The 25270-nt window shown below is 33.7% G+C and overlaps 1 protein-coding gene across 1 annotated transcript in view; it reads right to left on the bottom strand.

The window, feature by feature from the left end:
* The window catches only part of LOC149572714 (uncharacterized), a 66751-nt gene extending 55357 nt beyond the window's left edge, over nucleotides 1-11394 (bottom strand). Inside the window, exon 1 of the mRNA XM_089813801.1 lies at nucleotides 10589-11394. Coding sequence (XP_089669927.1) covers nucleotides 10589-10918 — 330 coding nt within the window. The 5' untranslated portion in view covers nucleotides 10919-11394. The remainder of the gene's footprint in view (nucleotides 1-10588) is intronic.
* Nucleotides 11395-25270: the final 13876 nt, after the last annotated feature.

Here is a 25270-nt window from a genome sequence, read left to right as displayed (position 1 = left end):
GATCTGCAATATTAGTATTGTTGTTCCTGATCTTCATCAGTTTTGTGTATGCAATGATCCAATTTTTATTCAATTGAGCTTCCAAGCAAAGTGACTATTGAGTGCTAACATCTTCAAACAGATGTTTTGATTTGTCTTCATAATCCTACCACTCTAACTCAAATCCCTTCACAAGATCTCTTCCTTCAAAACTCATGTTTTGAAGTTAGGCAATCATTATGCTCAATCAAATGATCATTAACATTAACTATGATGAGGATCATTTACTTCATGCTCTTCTCTCCACACATGAGTGTCCTCCATGCAAGGCTCTTGCGATAACAAAGGACTTCAGGTCAAACTCAAAAAAAATCAGAATCATGTTCCTGATAGTTCTCCTTCAAGGCCTTTCTGTTCCCCTAGAGCTTTACACAATTAATCTGTCATTATCTTATGAGCATCATTGATGTGAGTTAGAGATGTGACAATCATGTCTTCAAGCTCTTCTCTCCACACCCAAGTGTCCTCCATGCAGGGCTCGTGCAATAACAAAAGACTTCAGGTCAAACTCAAAAAATATCAGAATCATGTTCCTGATAGTTCTCCTTCAAGGCCTTTCTGTTCCCCTAGCACTTTACAAAATTAATCTGTCATTATCTTATGAGCATCATTGATGTGAGTTAGAAATGCGATAATCATGTCTGCATTTAAACTCAACTGACCTTCCGAGCAAAGCAACTGTTGAGCGCTAACATCTTCAAACCGACGTTTTGACTTGTCTTCCTAATCGTGCCACTCTAACATAGATCCCTTTCACGAGATCTTTTCCTCAAACTTCAAAACAAATCAAATGATCATCAACATTAACTACGATGAGAATAATTTACCTCATGCTTTTCTTTCCACACATGAATGTCCTCCATGAAAGGCTTGTGTGATAATAAAGGACTGCTGGTCAAACTCAAAGAAATCGGAATCAAGTTCCTACCTCTTCAAAGTGTCTATGTTTTCTTTTAATGCATTTTCTTCAATGGTAAGTTGCTTCTTCATAAGTACTAGCCTATGAGGTATGTTTAGCTGAAAAGTTACATATCCTCTTAGCTGCCTTAGCTGTCAATGAACTGATACATACCTGCACCTCTTTAGCTGTTATGCTTTTTTATCTCCTAACTCCATGGTGAACCATCCATGACAAACCAATCACTATCAAACTAAAGGGCCTTCTTGTTAGGCAATCTCCTAGACACCACAATCAGCTTTCTAAGAAAACATACCTCATTTGATTTGACATGTGTTTCTCCAATCTAATCATGGGTACAAATCAAGGAAAATCAATCTCACTACATAACTAAATTTCTCCAAATGCCTAATCAGTCAATGCTAATTTGGCCAATTCCTATAAAGCATTTTGTTCAACCATGTGGTTGCCGCAAAGACTTGTATATTCTCCAATTGTAAGTGCAATAGCTGATTCTTGATTGATCATACCCTCATATGGCTGATTGTTGTCTTTGCCATGATCATTTGTAAGTTGTAGATAATAAGAAATTAATTCCTCTCTTTTATATTCTTTCTTCAATGGTAACTTCTCAATTTTCTTCTTTCACGAATGCTCCTTTTGGCTTCAGCTGTTTACTCATTCATTTCAGTTTCTCCGCCAACTTGCCTTTAAGACAATACCCTGTACTACCTTAATTTTGAGAATCCTCCTGGAATGAACCCTTGCACTAGCCAAATCAACCTAGTTTTCTTTTCAGCTGAAAGATGCTAAATTTTGCCAACAACTCCTCTCTGTTTCAGAGTTCGATTTAATTCTGATAGACATACTAACATATGTGCATATAAGATGTTGTCATCTTTCTTCTGAAAATGAAAACCTTCTGCAATTCTGAAAATGACCCTCAAGCTGGCAGGATGCATAGCTCTGATACCACTGAAACATCCCTTGTCAATATCAAACTTAAACTTTCAGTGTTAGGCACAATTAGTTCCGAGTTCAATTTACTGTTCAAGTATTTTCTCAGATTTACAGATTTACTCTGATGTCCATAATTAATAAACAGACCAACAATAGCAATTGGCTGGTAACTGTTAGTGTTATATCTCAAATAACATTAGCTCTTTACATATCACAGCAGACTATACAAAGGAAATTCTATAAAGCAGTAAATAATAGGTTGCACTGTAACAGCAGTGTTCAGAATGCAGAATTTTTGGCAAGGATAATGTATTCCACACTTGACCAAGAAATGATCATAGTTATTGCAGGCTAGTCATTATAGCCTAGTCATGCCTTTAGATAATGAAAATGTGAACTACAATCCCATACACCATACTCCAGTACAGCAAAGGATATATTTATTCTTAGCATTAAGAGGCATTAAGTAAAATCTTGTGGCGGTATAGATATATCTGTTTGACCCTTGCAGATTCCCAGCATTCAACACATGGTGAATGATGCCCTTTGCATCCTAAGCTCAATATTCCAACTCTATGCAGTCATTGCATTCAGGCTGAAGAATAGATGGCAAACAATAACTTGGTGCCCAAATCTGATTCTTTACGGAAATCTTGAAGCTAAGGGAATGTTATGTACCAAAAGAAATAACCAACTGTTCAATGAGACAGTTATGTACCAGAATCAAAAGGAAACACACCAAAGCGACTCCTCACAATTTCCTTCATGCAGATTTTTCCTAGAGTCCACACACTAGAAAATATTAATGAAGTGGCAAAGATCTATTAAGTGCTGTGGTAAATTAAAGGAGACCCAATACGAATTATAACCAGCACAGAATAAAGTTTGACCTCCTTCAGCACTCTACTCATTATTAATCCAACAATAATAGAGTCCTTATTTTATTGGATCACCTTTTCCTCTTATTTTCTCACACCAGTCCTCATGACGTCAGATAAAGAATTGGATCCCACATAATGATATTTTATTATTTTATTGTTATTACATTGATTAATATAAAGTCATCAACCTGTTAATGTGCCTTTCTGGATCAATTCAGACAGTCTAGAAGCTCTGGAGGGTGTTTGGAAAAAACCAGAGCCAGCATGGATAAGACTGAATTTTGTCAGGTCATTGAAGGAAAATACTAGCACCTCTAGAGCAGGGTATAAAGCAAGTGATTGACAAGAAAATCTCATTGCCTTTGGGGTAAAGCAACTAACCGATGGAACTAATAATGAAACAAAGGCTCAGGTTCAGTGAATGTGATCTATTTGGCCAAAACTTCACCAATTCCTTGAATCCATTTGGAAGGGAATTCACTAATTGTAGTCAATTCAATAATCAAAGGTTAAGCAATTGCATGGCATTTGAATAAATCCGTCAAAAAAAATCAATATACTTCTAGCCACCTTTGATAATTTCAAAGTGACACGTGAAATGGGGTGATAATATGCTGGCAAACACTCTTTCAAACACTGCCTTGTCATTATTGCCAAATCAATCAGGGAAATTTTTAGAAGATTCCTGATATGTTGAGTGTGAGGATTTAGAGTCCCGGTACACTGCCAAAGAACAAGGGAAGAAGATAATGTGATAGACGCGGTATGTGGAGGGTGTGTTGTTTCCTCACTCATTCGTCACCCACATTGTTTCCTCCTTAGTTCCCAGCTCTAGAGCTTAGACCATGAAGGCTGAGGCAAGTCAATGTTAAAACAGTATTGGTGCTCAGACCACATGAGCTCCTCATCTAGTATGATGTTGATGAGTTAATGCCGTCAAAAGGCAAATGCACTCATTCATCACCCACATTGTCTTCTCCTAGTTCCCATCTCTAGAGCTCAGACCATGAAGGCTGAGGCAAGTCAATGTTTAAACAGCATTGGTGCTCAGACCACATGAGGTCCTCATCTAGTATGACGTTGATGACTTTTGCCAGAACAATAGCTCATCACTTTCAAGCATTTTTTTGGAAATTCAGCCAAGAAAGCATAGTTGATGCTTCTGTGTGATTAGAGAGAAATTTGCTCGCATCACGTACTCCTCACAGTGGCCCCTTACACTCCAAAGGCAAACTAGAATGAAATTTGAAACAATTCTAATGGTGCTTCGGAATGAAACCAGTCCTGATAATGGCAGAATCGGCCAATACCTGCACCCAATAGGGCAACTAGAGACAATTCTTATTGTGCTTTGGAATGAAACCAATACTGGCAATGGCAGAGTCGGGATCACTATCCGCACCCAATACAGCAACTAGCACAACATGGGAGGTGTGGTACCCCCATTGCCCTGATTCATAATCTTGAGTGCAATGAGTAACAGAGAGACATGTCAAGCTGAGGTGAAGATAGGGTGGGGTGCCCTCAAATATTTTATGTGCAACCACAAGATGGAGTGAGCAAAGGAGCTAACAGACCCAAAGAAAAAAGGTGTCAAAAAGATTGAATATGCCCTGGACGATCAATGGTGTAATGGACCCATAGGGAAGACAAAGAAAAAATGATGCCAGTGCAGGTGGGTTTCAATACATTTTGTGGTATTTGGTTACATTTTTGCAGATTAACCTAATATGTGTGGTCTCTGTAGAGTTTGGAGAGGTGCTGGTATGTTGGGAGTAGGCCAATTTTGTAAATTTTCTGCAATGGGGACCAGTAGCAAATGGATGGGTGTGTATCCATTGGGCATAGCCCCATTTCGTAAACTCTCTGTCACAGTAATAGAAAGAGTTGGTTGCTGTAAATTTCTAGTTGTATTTCATGTATAGGAGAACTGTAGTTTTTTTCTAAAGCCAAAGATTGTTGGTTACAGGCACTATAATAGTAGCAATGGCTTCATGAACAACTATGTACATTGAGATGGATAAGCCCCACTTTTTTGTAAATATTCAATAGTTATTTAATAATAATTAATAAAATGACCTATTCACCAATCAAAATAATTAATATTAAGTTGTCGTTTGAATATTCTATTTAGTTTTGGCAAGATAATAAAAATAGATTTAATAAACCATCACTTCAAAATTTGGAGGCATTGTAAAAATTCACCAATTTTTCTATGAAATTTCACTATTGCAATTAGATTTGCTAAACTTTTGAATTTAATATAATTTTCAGTTTTCCCATGTACTAGCATTTAATGCATGCATCCTTTATTTTCTAGCATCATGAAATCAAAAAATTCACGAAGTGTGCTATTTGAAAAGAGTTTCCATCCCTTCAAGTTTTCTATATTTTTCACTGGTTGGTAAAATTTTCAGAAGTACAGCATTAACCATATACATGATATAGAAATGAGGCAAAGATAACCATATTCACCAAATTACGCAATTCATTCCCTATATATTAACCTAATCTAAAATTTGTGAACTCCTTATTTTTATCCAAATTGTGAATCCTCAGTTCCTCAAATCCAAAAAATCAACAACACTGCTGCAATTGTAAAGAACTTACTTTTTAAGTACCTATGTTCATGATCTAATGATGTTTAGTTTGATCTCAATAAAAACTAAATATGTCATATTCACAGCAATTCTTCCCTAGAAGGCTAGGAGCCCGATTTGATTGGCAAGAGCTTTCTATGTTAGGCACAAGGTCATAAGGTCCAGTCTCCCCCAGTCCACATGATACGTGTGTCATGACAACATCACTGGGCACATTAAAAAGTCCACCGAATGCACTGCAGTTTATAGTGGATTCATGCAATCTTAAAAAAAACTTCCCTAGAAGATTTTTCCATTCACATTAAAAATTTTAATCTGAAAAATTTATCTTCTTGGGTATAAATTCCTACTTGACCAATGCATATGGATATAAGATTAAGAAAAAAAATACAACTAACATGTTACTTTAAAATTGACTTTACAACAAGGAAACTTGGCTGCTTGTATTTTCCAGCTTTAACACTAACTTTTTCTATATTAGATATTAGAGCAAATGTTCACTCATTCACCTTTCATCAGGATTCTTCAAAGAGCTACAGAATATGCTGTAAATACGCAGCAAAGCTTATAAATGTGCTATATTCTACAATTAGCTAATTCTCAGCATAACTTTTAAAAACTAGATTTGCAATTTATCAAAATTGTATCAGATGTACATGTACAAAAAATAAAAGTAAATTCTTCATAACATTGATTTTATATTTTTTGTGATCTAATGATATTCACTTTGATATCTATAACTTTAAACATGATTTCTCCTTCCATGTTAACCTATCTTTTAAGGCAAATTCCTATTAAATTGTGCATATGGATGTCAATATAACCTATAACATGCGACTATGTTACTTAGTAATTCATTTTGGAACAAACGGCCTTGACTAGTTATAGTCTCCAAAATCGTGCCCTTGGTGCATAATTGTAAAGTGTAATTGTAAAGCCTTTATGAGGCACAAATACTGATTGAATATTTGAATCCCTGGATTCAATTAATGCAAGAGTAAAGGCACCTCAAATGGCCCAAGGTTGTAAAGCCCAACTAATTAGGACCTCAAAAATGGGGTCCAAGCTAGTATTGATTTCTTTATACCAAAAAGTCATAAACAATCCAGCTTCAATGCACAGTCTATCTATATGAAGTATTAGAACAAATGCTTGCTCATTCAAATTTAGAATGTCAGTTAATGTAAAGCAATGTCTATAAAGACATCAGCAGAATTTAGTATTGTGCCAGTCTTCAATAGGGATAAATTGCCCCACCTCTCCCACCAACCAAATCCCCAGATTATATAGGCCTAAAATTGTGCTTGGTGGCAGGGGATCTGCCACTCAACCTGCTCTGCATCACAAGAAGCTACACACCAAGGGCACTCCACTTGGATCCAATAAGAGGGGTTGTCCCTCAACCCCACCGAGGGTGCTGCCCATTGACCCTGCTTGGAAATTTGCCCCAAATCCCTGCAAGGGGCGCTGCCCCTTGACCCCAACCCCCACAAGGGGCACTATTCCTTGACCTTGAACCTTGACCCACCATTGTTGATGTTAAATGCATGCCATGTTTTAAACATTTATTAGTTTCAACTTTCATATGTTACGTCAACATTTCATTTGTAATTCTTATGCATTATCATAAGTTTTCTCCAAACCTCTACCTGCTATTGTTAATGATCATTGCAATCAATGCCATGTTTTATATATCTATTAGTTTTTCAGTTTAATTAGAATGTCAAATTTTCATTTATAATTCGTATACTTATTCCTTACATCGTCACTATCCCTAAAATGCATCCCCCACCTACCCATCAGAAAACTCCATAGAACTATGAATTGTGCTATATTTCACAATTGCTACGTTATTTAATATTTATTATTACTTACATAAAATTTGATAACTAGATTTACAATTTTTTGCATTGTGTGAAATGTAAAAATACATGTAAATACTTGTTTAATTTCCCATGTTTGTGATCCAATGATGTTCACTTTGATTTCAATAAAATTGACCAGCCCATAAAAACAGCAAATTCTTCCCTAGAAAATCTCTCCTTTTGTGTTTCAGTTTTGAATCTTGGTAACAGGACAAATTCATATAAATTCACAAATATGGATGTAAACATAACCTAAAATTAACAATGTGCTATTTTGAAATTTATTTTAAAACAAGGGCTCTGACTATTTAGAGTTTCCAACTTATAATACCCAGCTTCAATGCAGAGCCTGTCCATATTAGATATTAGATATTAGAACAAAATACTCAACTCATTCACTTTTCATCGGGGAGCTTTGAAAAACTTAGTTTCTGCTATTTAATTTGCACAAAAAAAAACTGTAAAGACACCAGAGTTTATAACTGTGTTATATTTTTTAACTGGCTAATTTTTTAATAAACTTCTAAAAATAGATTTCAAATTTTTCAAACTTCTGTAAAATTTTCAAAAAAAAAAAGTCAATAATTAGATTAGACAATGCAATTTAACAAAACCTTAACAAAGATCTCCAAATTGAGCTTTACGTGATACACTGTAATTATTTTAATTTATGAGCTCTAATAATGTTCATTCAATTTTAAAAAATAGTTAAACCTGTTTTATGCATAGCTGGAAAACTCTCACTTGGCAACAACTCGCCAAGCTGGCCACTTTTTCAAAAAAACTCAGGAATTAACACAAAAAAGGCTTCAATTTAATTAAAAATACAGTTTATTTGCAAAATTCAATGAGAAGATGCATGTAATGAGTTAATTAAAGAGAACAAAAGTGAAACAAGCAGAGTTTAGATAAATATAAATGCATAGTACATACAAAACTGCATTCACATGCGGAATGCTGATGGCAGGAAGCAAAATAGTAAATAGTTTCTGTCAAACTAGAAGTAAATACATCACTACGATCACATCTTCCTCTTCCCAGCTCTACTAGCACACTGTAATTATCTCTATTTTATATAATATATATAGACTTTTAGCCTTCTGTTTTTAACAAAAAAAAAAGAGTTTTTTCCTGAAAAACTTGCCGACTTTTTGCAGAAAATTCAACAATTTTTTCCTTTGCCGAGTTGCGAGTTTTTATAGGAAAAACTCGCTGAGCCGAAAAACTAAGCGAGTTTTCCAACTATTGTTTTATGAATAATAAGCCCTTCTGGTTTATTTGCCCTTCCTTGTAAATACACTAGTTTTAATAATGAACCTGTCAAACTGAGGTTTAATGGGCAACGATAATATGTCATGATCAAGTGGTAAGAAAATAATGCAGTGGCATCAGGACAAGGACCATCGCATTGTGACTGTGTAAGGAAAAGTAAAAATAGAGCCCGCATATATGTTTCTTTTTGACATTAAAAAGTGAAAACTACAGTAGCCAATATATAAGCATTGATAATACAAACAAACATAAATATAACTCTATATATGGAAAAAAGGAGCAAAAAGAAAGAAAATGTAAAAAGGAGCAAAAGAAAATATAGATTGTAGAGACGAATCTTAAAAATCTAGGGGAAATTTTCCTGTTCCTTATGCTTGGTAAATATTTAAATGGTTTGACATTATTTATATTGAAATCTCAAGGATATGACCAAAAGAATAAAACTTCTTAAATTGTTATCTAGAAATTCAAATTCTAGTTTATTAATTTTCAGCAGTGATTGCCAACAGTAAAGAATTTTAAATAATAAAGATATAATACATTATTACATGGAGATATCCATATTTAACTTCAATACAAATTTACCCTTAAATTGCAGTCTACTAATAAGTAATATGCTAATGGATTATGTCACTAAGATCTATATCTTAATTGATAATTTACAATGTAAATCTATCTTACATTAATATTTAACAATCTAAACTATCTGAGATAAGTCCACATAAAGCAAGAGGCATTATACCTATCCTAGAGAAATCTATATCAAAGAGGCAAAGGCCATGAGTACCTGAGGCTGAAAAGGGACAAAACCAGCAATCCAGCCCAAATTAAGATGTGTGTACTACGATAACTGGTCTATAACCTTATATCCAAATTTTGCAAATATGAAATTCCTGTGGATTGGGAATATTTTCAGATGGCATTTCAGTAGGAATGCACTAAATTTGCAGGCAATAAAGATAATGGCATTGGTATTTTTACTCCAAATCATCAGACAAGAGCCAAAAGAACCCGATGATCACTGGATAAAATCAACCTATATCAGAGCCAACTGATGTAAAGCTCAAGATGCAAATGGAGTTGTTTACCATTGTTTGTGTCTCTGAATTTGCAAATTAGTAATTACTTTGATTCCAAACTTGTCAAGAATGCTGGGAAAACCAGAATTTCAATTTGTAAGGCATTGCCTTAATCATAAAATCACTTTCAACACACGTATCTGCATCTTTTGAAATGTAGAGACAAAATGCTTTCGTATCATGAATTTGACAACTTTTACATTTTATATCACATTTGATTGCAGCACTGGCACTGCAAGTCATTTTCCCTCATTAAGTAGTGACAAGTGCGTTAAACCCTATTATGAATTGGATTCACAGATCAGTGGGTAACACAAGCTAACAGTATCATTATATATAGTAGTTGGTAACAAATGAATTTATTAATCGGATTCTATGAGAAAAAGTCATGCACGAACATCTCAAAACACCTCTTTCCATCTTTTATATAGATTTATATAATATAGGCATATACAATTAAACCAGGAAGGCATTATAGATTAAACTTGCATTTGACAAGTTCTTGTTTGTTTCCTCAGAAATAATGTAGGCAAATGTTTTTCTATATGACTCATAAATAGCCGATAGAAAATGAAGTAAACTAGCATAGTCATGTAGTCGATCAAAATTTGCATTTGACAGATCCTTCCACAGCTTTTGAGAAGAAGGCGAGCCAAAGGAATTCTGAGATATATTTAGAATTTGCATTTGGCAAATCCTTTTCTTGATTTTTCGAGACAAAAGGACGATACAACAAATCCAGGATAATCGCATTAAATAATTAGATGAAAATTTACATTTGAGAAATTCCTGCCTGATTTTTAAAGCTAGACGAACAATAGGTTTCGCTCTCCGATTGATTAAAAGGTAATGTAACTCAACCAGAAAACAACATTATCAGATCAAAATTTGCATTCCACAAATCCTCATCAGGTTTGTAAGACTTGAACCCTCAACGACCCATCCAAAATAAGCAAGATATGCACAACACTGAATTCGGTGAAAGGAAAACTACCTGTCTTCTTAAAAGAAAATTTATGCCGAACGCAAGGTCACCGATGGGCCATTTCCCCAGCGTTTCAGAATAAGTAAACCTCAAAGTCTCTGACAGCGTAGATAGTGTCTCGAGCCACGTGGCAGGGGCCTGTGCGGGCCTCACTACGAGTCTTTTCCTCGCGGCGCGCTTCGACCTTGAAACCTTTCGCCTCCCGCCAGTGTTCTCATCCTCAATCTCATTCTCCTCAGAATTCTCGTCTTCATCTTCAGCTGCAGATGATCTGCGATTCAAAGTGTAATACAAAAGTGCCGCTGCTCCTGCCGCCGTAGCCATTGTTGCCGTGGCCATAATTTCTCTTCCTATAATTATCTTTGCCGCACCGACATAAACAACACCGCCCCGAATACACGCACATATGAAAAACCAAAAACAAAAACTCTTTCTTCTGCAGAAATTAGGGCATAACTCCCCTGAAACTAAAGAAATTCACGGCCTCCTACTAAAGAATTTAGGCAAGTCCTTTGAAACAATTTAAGGACCGCCTAGTTCAAAAGATTGTAATCTGCATTGCGGTGAGTAGAATTGTTCCGAAAAAAAGTGAAAGAATGTGTCAAAAAACCCAGGTTCGAGTGGCAGGCGATGCGCATAAGCATTAAGTACCAGACACGAGTATAAGTAGCCTGTGCAGGTGAAGGCGACTTAGTGGCAAACTCGTGATCTCGCGACTTTGTTTTTTGTTCGTACCGATAGCAACTCGTATCAGAAATTAGCAAAAATATGTCATTTTATAAGATGAAAATGGGAACAGAAGAGAAACTGATGACGATCTCTTTCTTTGAAAAATAAACTTCTTGTAGTGAAACGAAGGATAATAATAAAAAATAATAATAATAATAATAGCAATGCCTCCTCTCCTGTATTTTTATTGAAAGAATTACTTGTATTTGTTGATAATGTACAAGAGAAGGCAAATATGCTGGGAAGATACCTTCCTTGGACCCGCCACGAAAAGAAATGGACCCTCATAAATTCCTATGAATGAAAAAGAAATCAAATAATCGAGATGTTTTTTTTTACCAATACATAGGATATTATTTGGGGGACTATCATCATTAAAATATATATATATATATTGTTCTAAGATAAAACTTTAAAATAGAAAAATAAAAAAAAAGTTCACGTGATAAGTGGTGGGATATCATTTGTATATATTTAATTGAATGATTGATTTGGTGCTTTGATTTTTCAAGTTTGTAACTAATATTATTTGTGTTCTTTATCATGTGTAAGAATTTGCTTTTTAGTATAAAGAGTATGAAAAAATACAAAGATGTGACAAACGAGTATTTGGATCTGCACAATAAAATAATATAGATTCAATATTACATTTTTGTCAAATTTTTTCACTTTTCTTTTCAAAATTGATTACTTACGTTTCAAAAGTTGATTTTAAAGCAATTTTAAGACATATAGTAGAAGAATTTTTCACCATCTTAGTGGTTCATTGGATTGTGTTTTCATTCGATATCAATGTAGTTTTATTACAACAGATTAACATTTAATTAGAAATTGTCTTCCTCTCCTACTTTGGCTAATATTTTTGATTTGTAAGCAATGAGGTCTACTTGATCTTGTTTGGGTTGTGCTATGACAGCGGATTTACAACTATTTCTTTGTTTTTAATGTGTTGTTGATGTGGGTTAGTAGTCTTGATTACAAATCTTTTTTTGCTCTTAGGTCAACACTATTGTTTTGGTTGTTTTTTTATCAAAAATAATTAACTAAGATTTGGTCATTCTAATTTGATTTAATGTGATTTTAGACTATATGGTGTAATGGCATTTATACCAACTCACTAGTTTTGGAGTATTGGGTCTTATGATTTTGGTTCGATGTGTATACATCTAATACAATGCAAGTCACATTAATAAGTGATGCAAGAATGAATTTAGGGTTATCAACTATGAGACTTATGCAAACTTCTTTACTTGCCCTAAGATACATATTGAATTGAAAGGGAAACTAGTAGGATAAGAATAGATTATTGAGGCTACAAGATAACACAACTAAAATCGTCAATTCTTAGGCTAATTTTTTTACCCTAAAGGGTGATGCATGCCTAAGATGCAACAAAAATAAATATGGTTCATCAAGATGGTATTATTGTACTAGATACACTAACAAATAACTTTTAAGCCATTAAAAAGAGCTAAAATGGTTGCGATCACAGTCATAGGGACTATAATGTAACACCCCACCAAGGGATCCAAAAGAATTAACCTAAAGTTTTAACTAAGTTTTCCAAACAAATTTTTTTTAAGAACAAGAAAGAATAACATACAGATTAAACATAAAGTAGCGGAAGTAATAACATACAATCATACAAAAGCAAACATAACATATTACATTCATTAAGAATCCCAAGATGTTAAGTCACATTTAAATTTAATCAATACTAATTCTAACAAAAACCACATCCACATGAAATAATAATTAAAGTCCAAAGTCCATTTAAATAATATACATTTGTTCTGAATGCCACTTGGCAATAAAGTTCTGAATGCTCAATTATCCACTGTACATGTCACAGGGTATGAAAGGCTAAAAGAATATACATTTATAAAACAAGATTACATCATCCTTTTCAGATCCATCATACAAAGTACAATACAATAAATGAAACCATCCATCATAAAGATATAACTATCCATCATAAAGATACAACCATCCATCATAAAGATACAACCATCCATCATAGTACACAAGGATAGAATGAAAGGAAATGCAGACAAGGAACTCCAGCCATGGCATCAACGGACAGATCTCAATGGTAAGAGTAAAAAGCACTACCACTTGACTGTGTGGAACCTAAATGGCCCACTCCCACTGTGATGAGGAGATAGTCTCAAGTGCCAAATAGGATAACAAACCAAATATCAAAAGTAAACTCTAAGTCCAGGAAACCCTAAAAGCAATCTAACTCAAAGGTTCCAAGATAAATTGACTTATACTCCCAAAGGCACACAAAGACACATAGGAAACCTACTATGTAAGTGGGCAAGTGTCATCGCATGAATCACCCTAGAGTTACCCTAGCAGTCTCTAAGGGCCCTGACCCCCTTGTGATCCCTATGTGGCGCTAGTATCCTCTCGTATTGACAAGGCATACTAATGATGCGAGGTCGCAACCAAGTGTTCTCTCTACTCCCATCCTAGTTTGTACTAGCACTCAAGGCATGGGCGAGAACATACAAAGACTCTTATTAGGTTCATTTTATTCCCATTTAGTGTAGTGTTTTCACTTATTAAACAACTTACAATGGGTTACCCTGGTAGCCACTTAGGGCCTCGGCCTCCATTGCAAGCCACTTCCTGACATTACATATAGATAACCTACTCTAGGCTCATAAAAGTATAAATCAAAGAATCATATAAAATCACCATTCACAATAACACATTAGTTCTCTATGAGCAACTAGAAAGCATCCCAAAAGTAAATGATCGAAGACTCAAAATGGTTAAGTCAAATAGGTAATAACATTCACCTCAGCTTCACACAAGAACACTGGAAAGCAATATCAATCAATAGATCAACACACATCATAGAGCATACCAGACACATTACCATGGTTGAGTATAAAAGATCAAAATCAAATCATCATAACGTCACAATCACATAACTCCCAAGCCTCTGATAGACGTCCTAAAATTGGTCAACACTCTAGTCAACCCAGACCCAAAACATAAGATATACTTCATATACAAAACATACAATGTAGCTTTTTTCAATACATTATGTTTTGTAGAAACAAAGGTGTACTATTACTATAGGTTTCAAGTTTACGTTTTCGTATATATCCAACTAGGAAATAAAATCTCAATTTCACCTATTAATTATTCACAACTTACAATTCCAATTTATTTTAATAATGATTTAATTAATGACTCTAATTAAATATTATTAAATATTGATAATCAATTCTTTCATTCCCCAAGAGTATTTTAATAATAGATAATTAAAAACCTTTAATTAATTATTATTAACTTCTTAAATAACTTATTTTTAAATTATTCTAGAATGACCATTATTTTATTAATAATTTTATAAAAACATTAATTAACAATTTAATTTAATTAATCATATTAATTAATTAAATAAGTAAACAATAAAATAATAAAATCTTTATTAAATTACTTATAATTTAACAATTTTAAATATATATTAAATTAAATATAAATATATATAAACTATTATTAAAAAAATTAATAACAAATAACTTTTATTATACATCTGCTTTTTAAGCCTGCACGGCTTTTAAAAAGGTCGTGCGGCCACAAACCTTACTGCTACCACATGCAACAATAGGGTCTACGTACGCAAACAGTTCCACAGCATGTAATTGGGGGGAGGTGGGGGTGTCATGGCCCCGCCTCTCTTTTTTTAATATTAAATTTTATTTATAATTTTTTAAAATTTTATTTTATGTTTTAAATTTTATTTTGTTTAAGTTATAATAAAACAATAACCTCCCAAATAAAATTTAAATATTTTTTTTTAAATAAACAATTTCCATTTTAGTCTAATAGGAGAAATATAAACAACCATTTGAATCTCCAATCTAGAATTTCCATTTTCAAATTCAAACCCTTCCCAAATTAAATTGTAATTTCTTTCATCTATGGAACAAGGGTTTTAATTGAGTTTTTGATCTCTACGCACACAGAAAAATCAACATGCATACCAAAAACTCACAATATTGAAATATTTGTCACAAGAATTCTTTAAATAACCATTCAATAGACACGATGAAGATAGGAAAGAAGAAGAAGCGTAATAAATTGAATGAATAATCTCAATATCTACCTGGACTCTGATGTTAATCGTTATATCGAAAAATATTGTGAGAGAAATTTCTCCTCTCCAAAACCTTCTCTCTTCCAAAAAATTCCTCTTCCAAAATTTGCGGTCCCTCAAAAATGAACCCTCAATTGGTGATAAGGAGTTCTCTCCTAAAATTGGGGCACTAATTGTGCAATCACCTGAGAGGACTCCTTGCTCACTAGACATTAACTATTTATTATCTTGTCTTTATCTTTTAATTTGATTTAATTATAGCAGAAAATCACCACATACCCACAAAATCAAAAATGACAACTTAACTAAAGGCAGAGAACATAATCAAACTCCAAGGTCAAAATCACGATATCACGTCACTTGACGAATTCAAATGGGTAAACTAACTTAGATACTTGTCCTATTTTTCTAAGACAAATGGATTTAAAGGTTAGGATTTGGACTTAAGAATTTATCTCTCCTCTCTTACCATTGAGATAATGCAATAGGGTACGCTCATCCTGGCAATTCAAGGAAGTCAATACCCAATACCTGCAATCTGCATAAAATCCACACATGTACAAACACATATATGCTAAACTAAACAGGTAGTGGCAAGAAGTGGTGCATCGTGTAGATCCCAACTAGCAGGTGACTACGACTCCCTTCCTTAACCACATCAGAAATGACATACATAAAGAAAATATACACACACACCATACACATGCAGTATGGTGTAAGTATCCATAAGAAAACACATATGATAATCCATCTAACTAATCATCATCAATAATTGAAATCACTGCAATAATCATCATAAAATCAATTGAATATGAAACAATATCTGATAATCTAAAAGATAGTGCTTCTAATCAACAAGCATAAACTGGCCTAAAAGAATTTGGTGATAATAATAATATGCAAACTAGGGGTAGGCACTACATATAACTTGACAATGACTCTGAAAGGTGTGATAGATGGTGTTTAATTTTGAGGGAGGTTCAATAAGAATTTCATAATACTTTCTCTACCAACAATGTCATATTTTCTACATGGAGCCTTCAATAATACAACACAATTTTTGTAAAACCATAAGAATAAAAGGGAATAAAGGGGACGATAAGATTGAAAACTAGTTTTATGACAATGGTGGAAATATGAGATGTTGAAAATAAATATCCATATCAAGTACTTTGCATAGCTCAAAATTAAACAATTGTAACATAAAAAATTGGAAGCACCAATATGTAAGGTAACAAACTAATGTGTATATATTGATTAACCCAAATTTTAAATGCCACATTAACAAAATTGAAAGAGGGACCTTCAAGAATAACCTTCCAAAGGATCCAATATTGAACCCAAGTCATTTTTCAAGGAGTGTATTTATATAGGATGTTATTTTTTCTTAACATTATGTTGTTAATCAATTTGATTATGTGTTTATTTAGTGTAATTAGATTGACCAATTGAAATACAAGTAATGAAAGAGCATGTATATTGATAGCTAGACACGTGAAAGGATTAAATCTAATACATCAAAGTAAGGACTATGAAATGAAAAAAAAGAAACCAAACTTACCTTGAGAATCAATATGAGAGATAGTTAGAAAGTAAAGTCCACCAAGATAACTAGGAGGGGGGGGTGAATCAGATATGCAATTAAAACAACTCTCAATATCTTCTTTAATTTTGAAATGTTTAAATAGTAGATGCAACAACCATAGAAAGATAACAGCAATACACAATAACACAAGATTTCTTGACTAGGGAAACCCTTGACCAGAGGGAAAACCTTGGTGGGAATGATGTTCACAAGATGATGTACTAGTATAAATGTTCATTATGAGAGGATGGGCCCTTTTAGGAGTCAATAAATTACAGTTAGTACATATGAGTCCCAATCATGAGACTTTGAATCCTTGTTAGTAGATTTCAACCTTGTTAGGAGTTGAAAGGGAGATAGATAGACCCACTATCCAAAAAACTTCACTAATATAACACTAAATAATACAAGTGTACATCAATAATTGTCCAACATCAACTTATCTTGCCAAATATAGTTCCTTGTAAGCTCATCATGCCTCAACTACACCAAGCTCAAGGAAATAAATTTCCTTTAATCAAATTCCTAAAATAAATTATTGAATCAACCTTGAAGCTTTCCCAACTTACAATAATAATGTAAGACCATTGTAAGAGTAATCTAGGTTCACTCACAGTCTTCATAACTTTTCACTCGTTGATCATCTGGTCATGCATGTTTGATCAATGCTTCTTCAACAAGTCTTCAACCTTTGTCTCATCTTGCTCAACCAAATTCCATCTACGGTAGGAGATAAAATCCAAACAATACTGTCTTCTTTGCAGAAATGTTGTTTGAAAGTTGTCTTCACCAAATTCTTCATAACATTGTCTTGTCTTCATATTTCCTTATGTGTTCTTAGTTGTAGCATCTAGACATACTCTAGAACATAACCCCAAGTGTGCATAAGCTGATCTTCAATCCGTAGACTGCGTGAAGCCAATCTCTATTTACTTCTCTATCATTCTTCATAGAATAACAAGTATGTTGTCATCAATGAAAAACTCTATCATGAATGCAACACATAATCCTTGAATCATGTCTCCAACACTACTAGGATACTTCCCCACAGGAATACAATCAACATTAATGCTAACAATCCCCCCTTTGGCATTGACGACAACATAGATGAAAAATATCTAAGTTCCATGAATACTAAATATACCTCTTATGCATCTACTCCCCCATTCATGATGCTCATGAATGTAACTATTTAGCAACTAGCATGCACAAGGAAGGTGTTAATCTCCCTCATACATCAACATATTTCAAATCATCTCCATCAATCAATATGAATATCTCCCTCGTGGAATGTATTAGGTATAATATACTCATCTCTCTCCCAAATGATGTTTTCATATGTTATTCTCTCCTAGACATATATATCAAGGGATTTTTTTCATGTACATATCCCTCCCTTCTTAACATTAACGACAAAGACATCATTATGCTAATTATCTAAGTATGATATGCAACAAGCTTAGGTGTCCAAAGTCATTGTTTAAATGCTAGTACCAAGAGTCCTTTATGATTTTGCTCAAACATAAATACTCCCCCATAGGAGAAGCATCAAGCATCTAGTCTAGATAAATAAATAGTGCTTTGCTACTACTAGATTGATCCAACCACTTTATCAACTCCTCAAAGTAGTATGGGGCGTAACCCCAAGGATACCTCTCAAGTACACAAATGTGTCCTTAGTCAAAGGTTTCATATATATGTCTTCTATCTGCTCCTTTGTGCTAACATTATCTAGTATGATCTCTTTCTCAGCAACTTTTCTCTCAAAAAGTGATACTTAATTGATATATGTTTTGTCTTTGAATGTAAAACTAGATTCTTTGACACACTCACTATACTTGTGTTATCACAATGTATGATAACAGACTCTATAAACTCAATCCCAATGTCTTTGAACATTTGCTTCATCTAAATAATGTGATTATAATTGTTTTCTACTACTACATTCTCTACTTATGTCATACTCTATGAAATGCAATATTGTTTCTTGCTTTTCCAAGAAACCACTCTTCATCCCAAGAGGAATGCTCCACCACTAGTGCTCTTTTTGTCATCTATACTTCCTGTCCAATCTGCATCAGTGTCCACACATAGAGTAAAATCATGTGATCTTTCATACCATAATCAATTATCATGTGTGCCTTTCAAATATTTGAAAATTCTTTTTAATACTACATATTATGTCTCTTTAAGATCTACTTGAAATCTTGCCACAGTTCTAATTGCACTAATTATATTAGGTCTAGTGTGTGTCAAATATTGCAATCCACCAATCATAGATATGTATTTTTTTTGTTCAACAGTAGGGGATTCATCTTTGCTAGATAATTTACATCCACTTTTCATAGGTGTTCCAATAGGTTTACAACTTTCCAAACCAAACCTCTTCAATAGATCTCTAAGATACTTAGCTTGTGATATAAAGATACCATCTTTGTTTTGTACAATCTACAATCCCAAGAAGTATTTCATCTCACCAATTATACTCATCTCAAACTCTTTCTTCATTTCCTCTAAAAATACTTTACTTGCTTCACCATTACCTCTAAAAATAATGTCATCCACAAATACTTCAACAATTGGTAAGCCACTATCATTCTTTCTCAAATACAAATTTCTATCAGCACTACCTTTCATAAATCCCAAACTTGTTAAAATACTTATCCAATCTTGCATATCATGCTCTAGGTGCTTGTTTTAGCCCATACAATGCATTTTCAATTTGTAAACCATATCCTCTTCACCTGTCAAATGAAAACCATTACGCTTCTCAATGTATACCTCTTCTTCTACTTCATTGTTTAGAAAATCTTATTTGACATCCATTTGATAAACTATAAATTTATTGTTAGCTATATATGTCAACAACACTCTTATTGCTTCTAATCTAGTAACAATTGCAAAATTTCCTTCAAAATCAATTCCTTCTTGTTGTGAATAATTTTTCCTCACCAATCTTGCTTTGTTTCTTACAACCTCACCCTGTTCATTCATCTTGTTTCTAAACACCCATTTAGTTCCAACCATGTTCTTATCCTTAGGTCTAGGAACCAATTCTGATGTTTTTTTCTTTTCAATCTGCTCTAGTTATTCTCTCATAACTTTTATCCATTAACCATCAGCATTCTTACATTCAACTTGAGAAATTAAGCATACTTCTTCTTGGGTCTTATTTCTTGCTAGGACTCCTTTATTCTTGCTTCCAATGATCTATTTAGTAGGGTGATTCTTTGCCAAATTTATGTTAGGTGTCACTTTCTTAACTCTGATCTAGGTTCAGATCTAGGTGCTTCTCTCTGAATTTTAGTCTACAAATCAATGTCAGACTCATCAAATAATTCTTGCTCAACATTCTCCTTGTTAGTTTTTGGAGTCTCTTTATCATAATTATAATCAAGTATCCTTTCCAAATTTCTAAACTTTTCATCAACTCTCACATTAGCGCTTTCAACAATACTCTTAGATCTTTAATTAAAACATTTGTATACCTTTATTTTCAATGAATACCCAAGAAACATACCATCATCACTTCTTGAATCTAACTTCCCAATATCATCACCTCTTTTAATGTAGCATTGACTTCCAAAGATTCTAAAATACTTCACAGAAGATGCATGTCTAAACCAAAATTCATAAGGTGTCTTACCTATGCCTTATTTGATATGCACTCTATTCATTGTGTGTGTGTGTGTGTGTGTGTGCGTGTGTGTGTGTGTGTGTGTGTGTGTGTATTTATTTATTTATTTATATTTATTTTACTGCTTCTCTCCAAAATATTTTTGATACATTATTTTCAAACATCATTACCCTTGTTGATTTGTTCCTCCTTTTTTCTATTCCATTATACCCAAGTATCTTAAGGGGTGAAAGCTATCTCTTTATACCATTATCTCCACAAAAAAAATTTAACTCATTTGAAGTAAACTCTCCTCCTCTATCAGATCTCAAGAATTTAATCTTTAAACCATATGCATTCTCAACTCTACTCTTAAATATCATGAATTTCTCAAAAGCTTTAGATTTTTCTCTCAAAAATGCAACCCACATCACTCTAGTGAACTCATCAACAAGAATCATAAAATACCTTTCACTATAAAATGCCCTAGTCTTTGTAGGAATACTCAAATATGTGTGCACAATCTCCAATTTTACCAAAGTGATAAATCTCTTGCTTGGAAATGAACTTTTATTTTTATTTTTCTATTACACATTCTTTACATGTCATGTTAGTAGGTTTCACAATCTTAGGAAAATCCCCAGCTACAAATGTAGTACTTGTATTATCTTAAAATGGACACACTTTGATTTAAGAACTTTTAGCTCCTATTTAGTGTGTTTTCATTTCATATTCACACCTTAAGATCACACCTCACTTCTTTTATCCTCCTTCTCCTAGGTGAAAATGAGGTAGGACCTAACAAATCCTCCTCAACTTCCCTTCTTCTTCACACATCTACTGAATTAGGACTTAATGTGTGAGTATCCTCTCTTCTTAGGACCCCAAATCCCAGATTGGATCTTTGATTGATAGTTTGGGACATCTACTTCACCTCTAACCCCTACTAGTCTGGAACTTGGAACAAGAAGACCTTGAAGGTTGACCTTCTGGACTAGGTTGACCCAGGTCATCCTAGTCTCAGAGCTTCTAGTGATTCTAGGCTTGGTGTTGTTTGACTCCTTTGGTACAATCCTGCTTGTGCAATTGGCCCTTACAAAGTAATTTTGCGAATATTCCAAATATATACAATAAAAAGGCATTCAATCCCTCATTTTTACATGAGAGGAGCAAGGAGAAAGCATGTGTGGACTCCCCCATCTAACTTAGGGTAGTTTCAAGGTGAAAGCAAAGGTTGGTTTCTTATTCTTCATTTCAACGATGAGGTCATCATTCTTCTTCAAGCTTTCAAAGGGGGATATATCAACCATAGAGTTGCAAAGAGATCTCGAAGATGGTTAGAGTACTTTAGCCATGGGGGCTTGGTATGATTTCTAAATCATAAATCAAATCTAGTTATTTGCACCTTCATACATTTACATACATAGATGCACACTTGTATGCTAGGTTTTCACTCACCTAGTAGATTCTTAGCATTTTAGCATATTTGCATTCTAGATCTACACATTTAGGATACACACATACACACAATATTTTTCCCAATGGTTATTTGTGGAGATGGAAATCACCAAAATGGGGGGTTGACTAAGCCAAGCCCTTTTATAGCCACCCACACACAAAACTTGTTACATATTTCTAGGATATTAGTGGGAGGCTTACGTATCTAGAAGCTACTCTTCGAGAGTTTTCTCGAGAATTCAATTGCATATCTCTAGACAAAATCAACCTAGTTGTAGGGTGCCTCTCCAACTCGACCTAGACCTTCAGTGCTCATTTTCGAAGAGATTTCTGGGTTTTATTCATTTTGTCATTTTATTCTCAAGTATGCAGTTGAAAGTTCAAAAATAGTCCAGATCTACAAGTTTTTGAGCTAAAATATATCTTCCTCTACACATTTCAAGGTGAGTACTTGACCATTTATTTTCCCTCGTAGCATACATTTATTTTCAGATATTTATTGGACTATAATTGTCACATCTCTTGCTTTGCATAAAAGGGAACCTTGCTATCATATTTCCTTGATGAGTCTCTGGATTTTGTATTAGCATCCCTCTATCCTCTTTGAGGTTTTTTCTAATCAACTTTAGGGCTAATTAAGAGTTATGCTCAGAAGCCCCTCTTTCTCTTATATTGAGTTGCTTAGGGAGAAAGTGTTGAACTTGCTTAGTCTTGTTTGCATTATTATTATCGACGACATTTTCCCCTTGAACATTGTGGTGAACTCGGTGTGAACTCTCCTTTTGTTTGATATTGGTAGTTAGATCTTTCTTTTATGAATTGCACTCATAAAATTCAAAAATATATTGCATTGTTAGGATTACTTTGCATTTTACATTTTTATGCTCTTGAGTGATATTGGTTTTGTTTCAAGATGTATGATTTCTTTTTATGAGTATTTTGAAGATGTGTCTATTATTAAACCTTTAAAGGTGTCTAGTAGTGAAGGGTTGGATGAAAAGAATGAGATCTTCATTGAATTCATTCATCCTACAAATTCCTCTACATCTTTTATAACTAACCTTTACAATGGGGTTATTACATGTCTTTTTATTTGTGGTATTGTGTGTATTATTGAACATATATGATTTTCTCAACCCCTTATCACTCTTAAAGGATGTTCACCTCAACAATCCATTATCATTCTTAGAGGAGTTCCTCAAGATGTTAAGCCTCTTATAGTCCTTAAAGGGAAACTCAACTAGAATTCAGTTGCTCACACTTATCAGACACAAAATAATCCTCAACCATATATTCTGGTAGTTCCTACACCCTTACCACTTTCTCAATCATGCTTTCTTAAGCACCTCATTTACCTAGTTCCTTTGGATACGAGTATGACTTAGTTGAGTAGTTATGTGTTACTCCCACTAAGATCGCCTTATGGGAACTTCTTCAAACATTCCCTACTTATCATGAAGCTTTACAAAAGGCTTTATCTACTCTTCTTGTACCTCTATATAATTAGGATAACATTAATTATTTCTTAGCGTGTATGCATGCTACGCCTGCTCCTCTTCAAATTTGTGCTTCCAAAAGAAGATTTTCCATCTAAGGAAGTTCAAGATCAGTACAACTCTCTTATGGTTGCAGTCCTTATCAATGGAAATCTTATTCAAAGAACTTTAATTCACAATGGGTTGGGATTAAATGTTTATAGTTTGGATATGTTGAAAGCTATCAATGTTTATATGTCTACTATAAATCCAAATAGTCTCCCTATTAAGGGCTTCGATAAAATTTCTAATAAATTTTTTGGAATACCAACTCTTCTTTTTAAGGTCATCCATGTGGTATTAGACATTCTAATTTATGTGATGTTTGGACCTCTCAACTACAATCTTCTTTTGGGAAGACCATGGTTATATAATATGGATGTTATTCGATCTATTGTACATGGAAAGGTTAAGTTTATTCATAACAATGTGATGTATACTCTTCATGCAAATGATCAATAGGCCTAATAGCTACTATGATGTTGAATCTTCTAAGGTGTTGGGACCTTCGAAAGAAAACAAAAACAAAATATTGAAGCCAAAAATCAATCAAGTAAAGATCCTTCCTCTTTTTTATCTAAAGATGATTGGGGTAATTTATAATCTAATCCAATATTCATTTGAGAATACAAAGTCTCTTATCTTTCTTTCATGAAAATATCTAAACAACTGAAGGACAAAAAAGTTGTTTCAAAACCTTTTTCTGGAGACTTAAGTAACAACTTTATCATTGCTTCATCTAAGGAAACTATTGAAACTATTAAACTAGATTATCAAGAGACAATATCTTATGAGGCTCCTTTGACTATCTCTGATATGGTTGATTGTTATGGTCTTGGATATTATTTACTTGCTAAGCATGAGTTTTATGGTCAAGGATGTGGAAATTTTGAAAAAGGAATACAAGTTCCTTTATTGTATGATGGTTGTGAGCATACCTATGGTTTGGGATTTAATCCGTATAAGAAACTTTCCTTCTTTCTGAATGTAAATCATATTTGCAGTGGTCTATTGAAGTTATCAAACCCACATCTTATCACATTTGATCAATCACCTTCTTTGGATATTTTCTCCTTTGATGATGCTTTGGTCAACTTTTTAGGTGCATATGAGGATTTACCTCATTTCCATCATAATAAGAGAAAACCTTATTTTTTGGATATTTTGGAGAAGAAACTAAAATAGAACCACATATTGATTCTCTTTCTCTTATAGAGCAAGCATAAAAGAGCAATATTTAATCACTAAGATGATACATGTGCCTATTAATCAGGACGATTCTTAAAAGGTTATTAAGATTGGAAAATGTTTGGATGAAATAGAACAAAGATAGCTTACCAAGCTTCTTTTGGAATTTTCTAATACTTTGCTTGGAAATATTCTGATATACTTGGCATTGATTCTAAGATTACCACTCACAACATAGCTTTGATACCCGATGCTAAACTTGTTAAACAAAAAATTTGTAAAATGAATCCTAGCATCGCTCTTCTTGTTAAGGTCGAGATAGAGAAACTATTGGACACTGGTTTTATATGACCTATAGATTAGTCCTCTTGGATTTATAACATTGTGGTTGTTTCTATGTGCGAAAACAAAATAAAGATGTGTACTATTTTTTTTGATTTAGACAAAGCTTCTTTGAATGATG

This window comes from Cupressus sempervirens, chromosome 2, assembly GCF_028749045.1.
Source record: "Cupressus sempervirens isolate cs-2001-9-10 chromosome 2, ASM2874904v1, whole genome shotgun sequence".
Taxonomy (NCBI): domain Eukaryota; kingdom Viridiplantae; phylum Streptophyta; class Pinopsida; order Cupressales; family Cupressaceae; genus Cupressus; species Cupressus sempervirens.
Note: the sequence above shows the minus strand (reverse complement) of the source record. Positions and strands in the feature narration are given on the sequence as shown.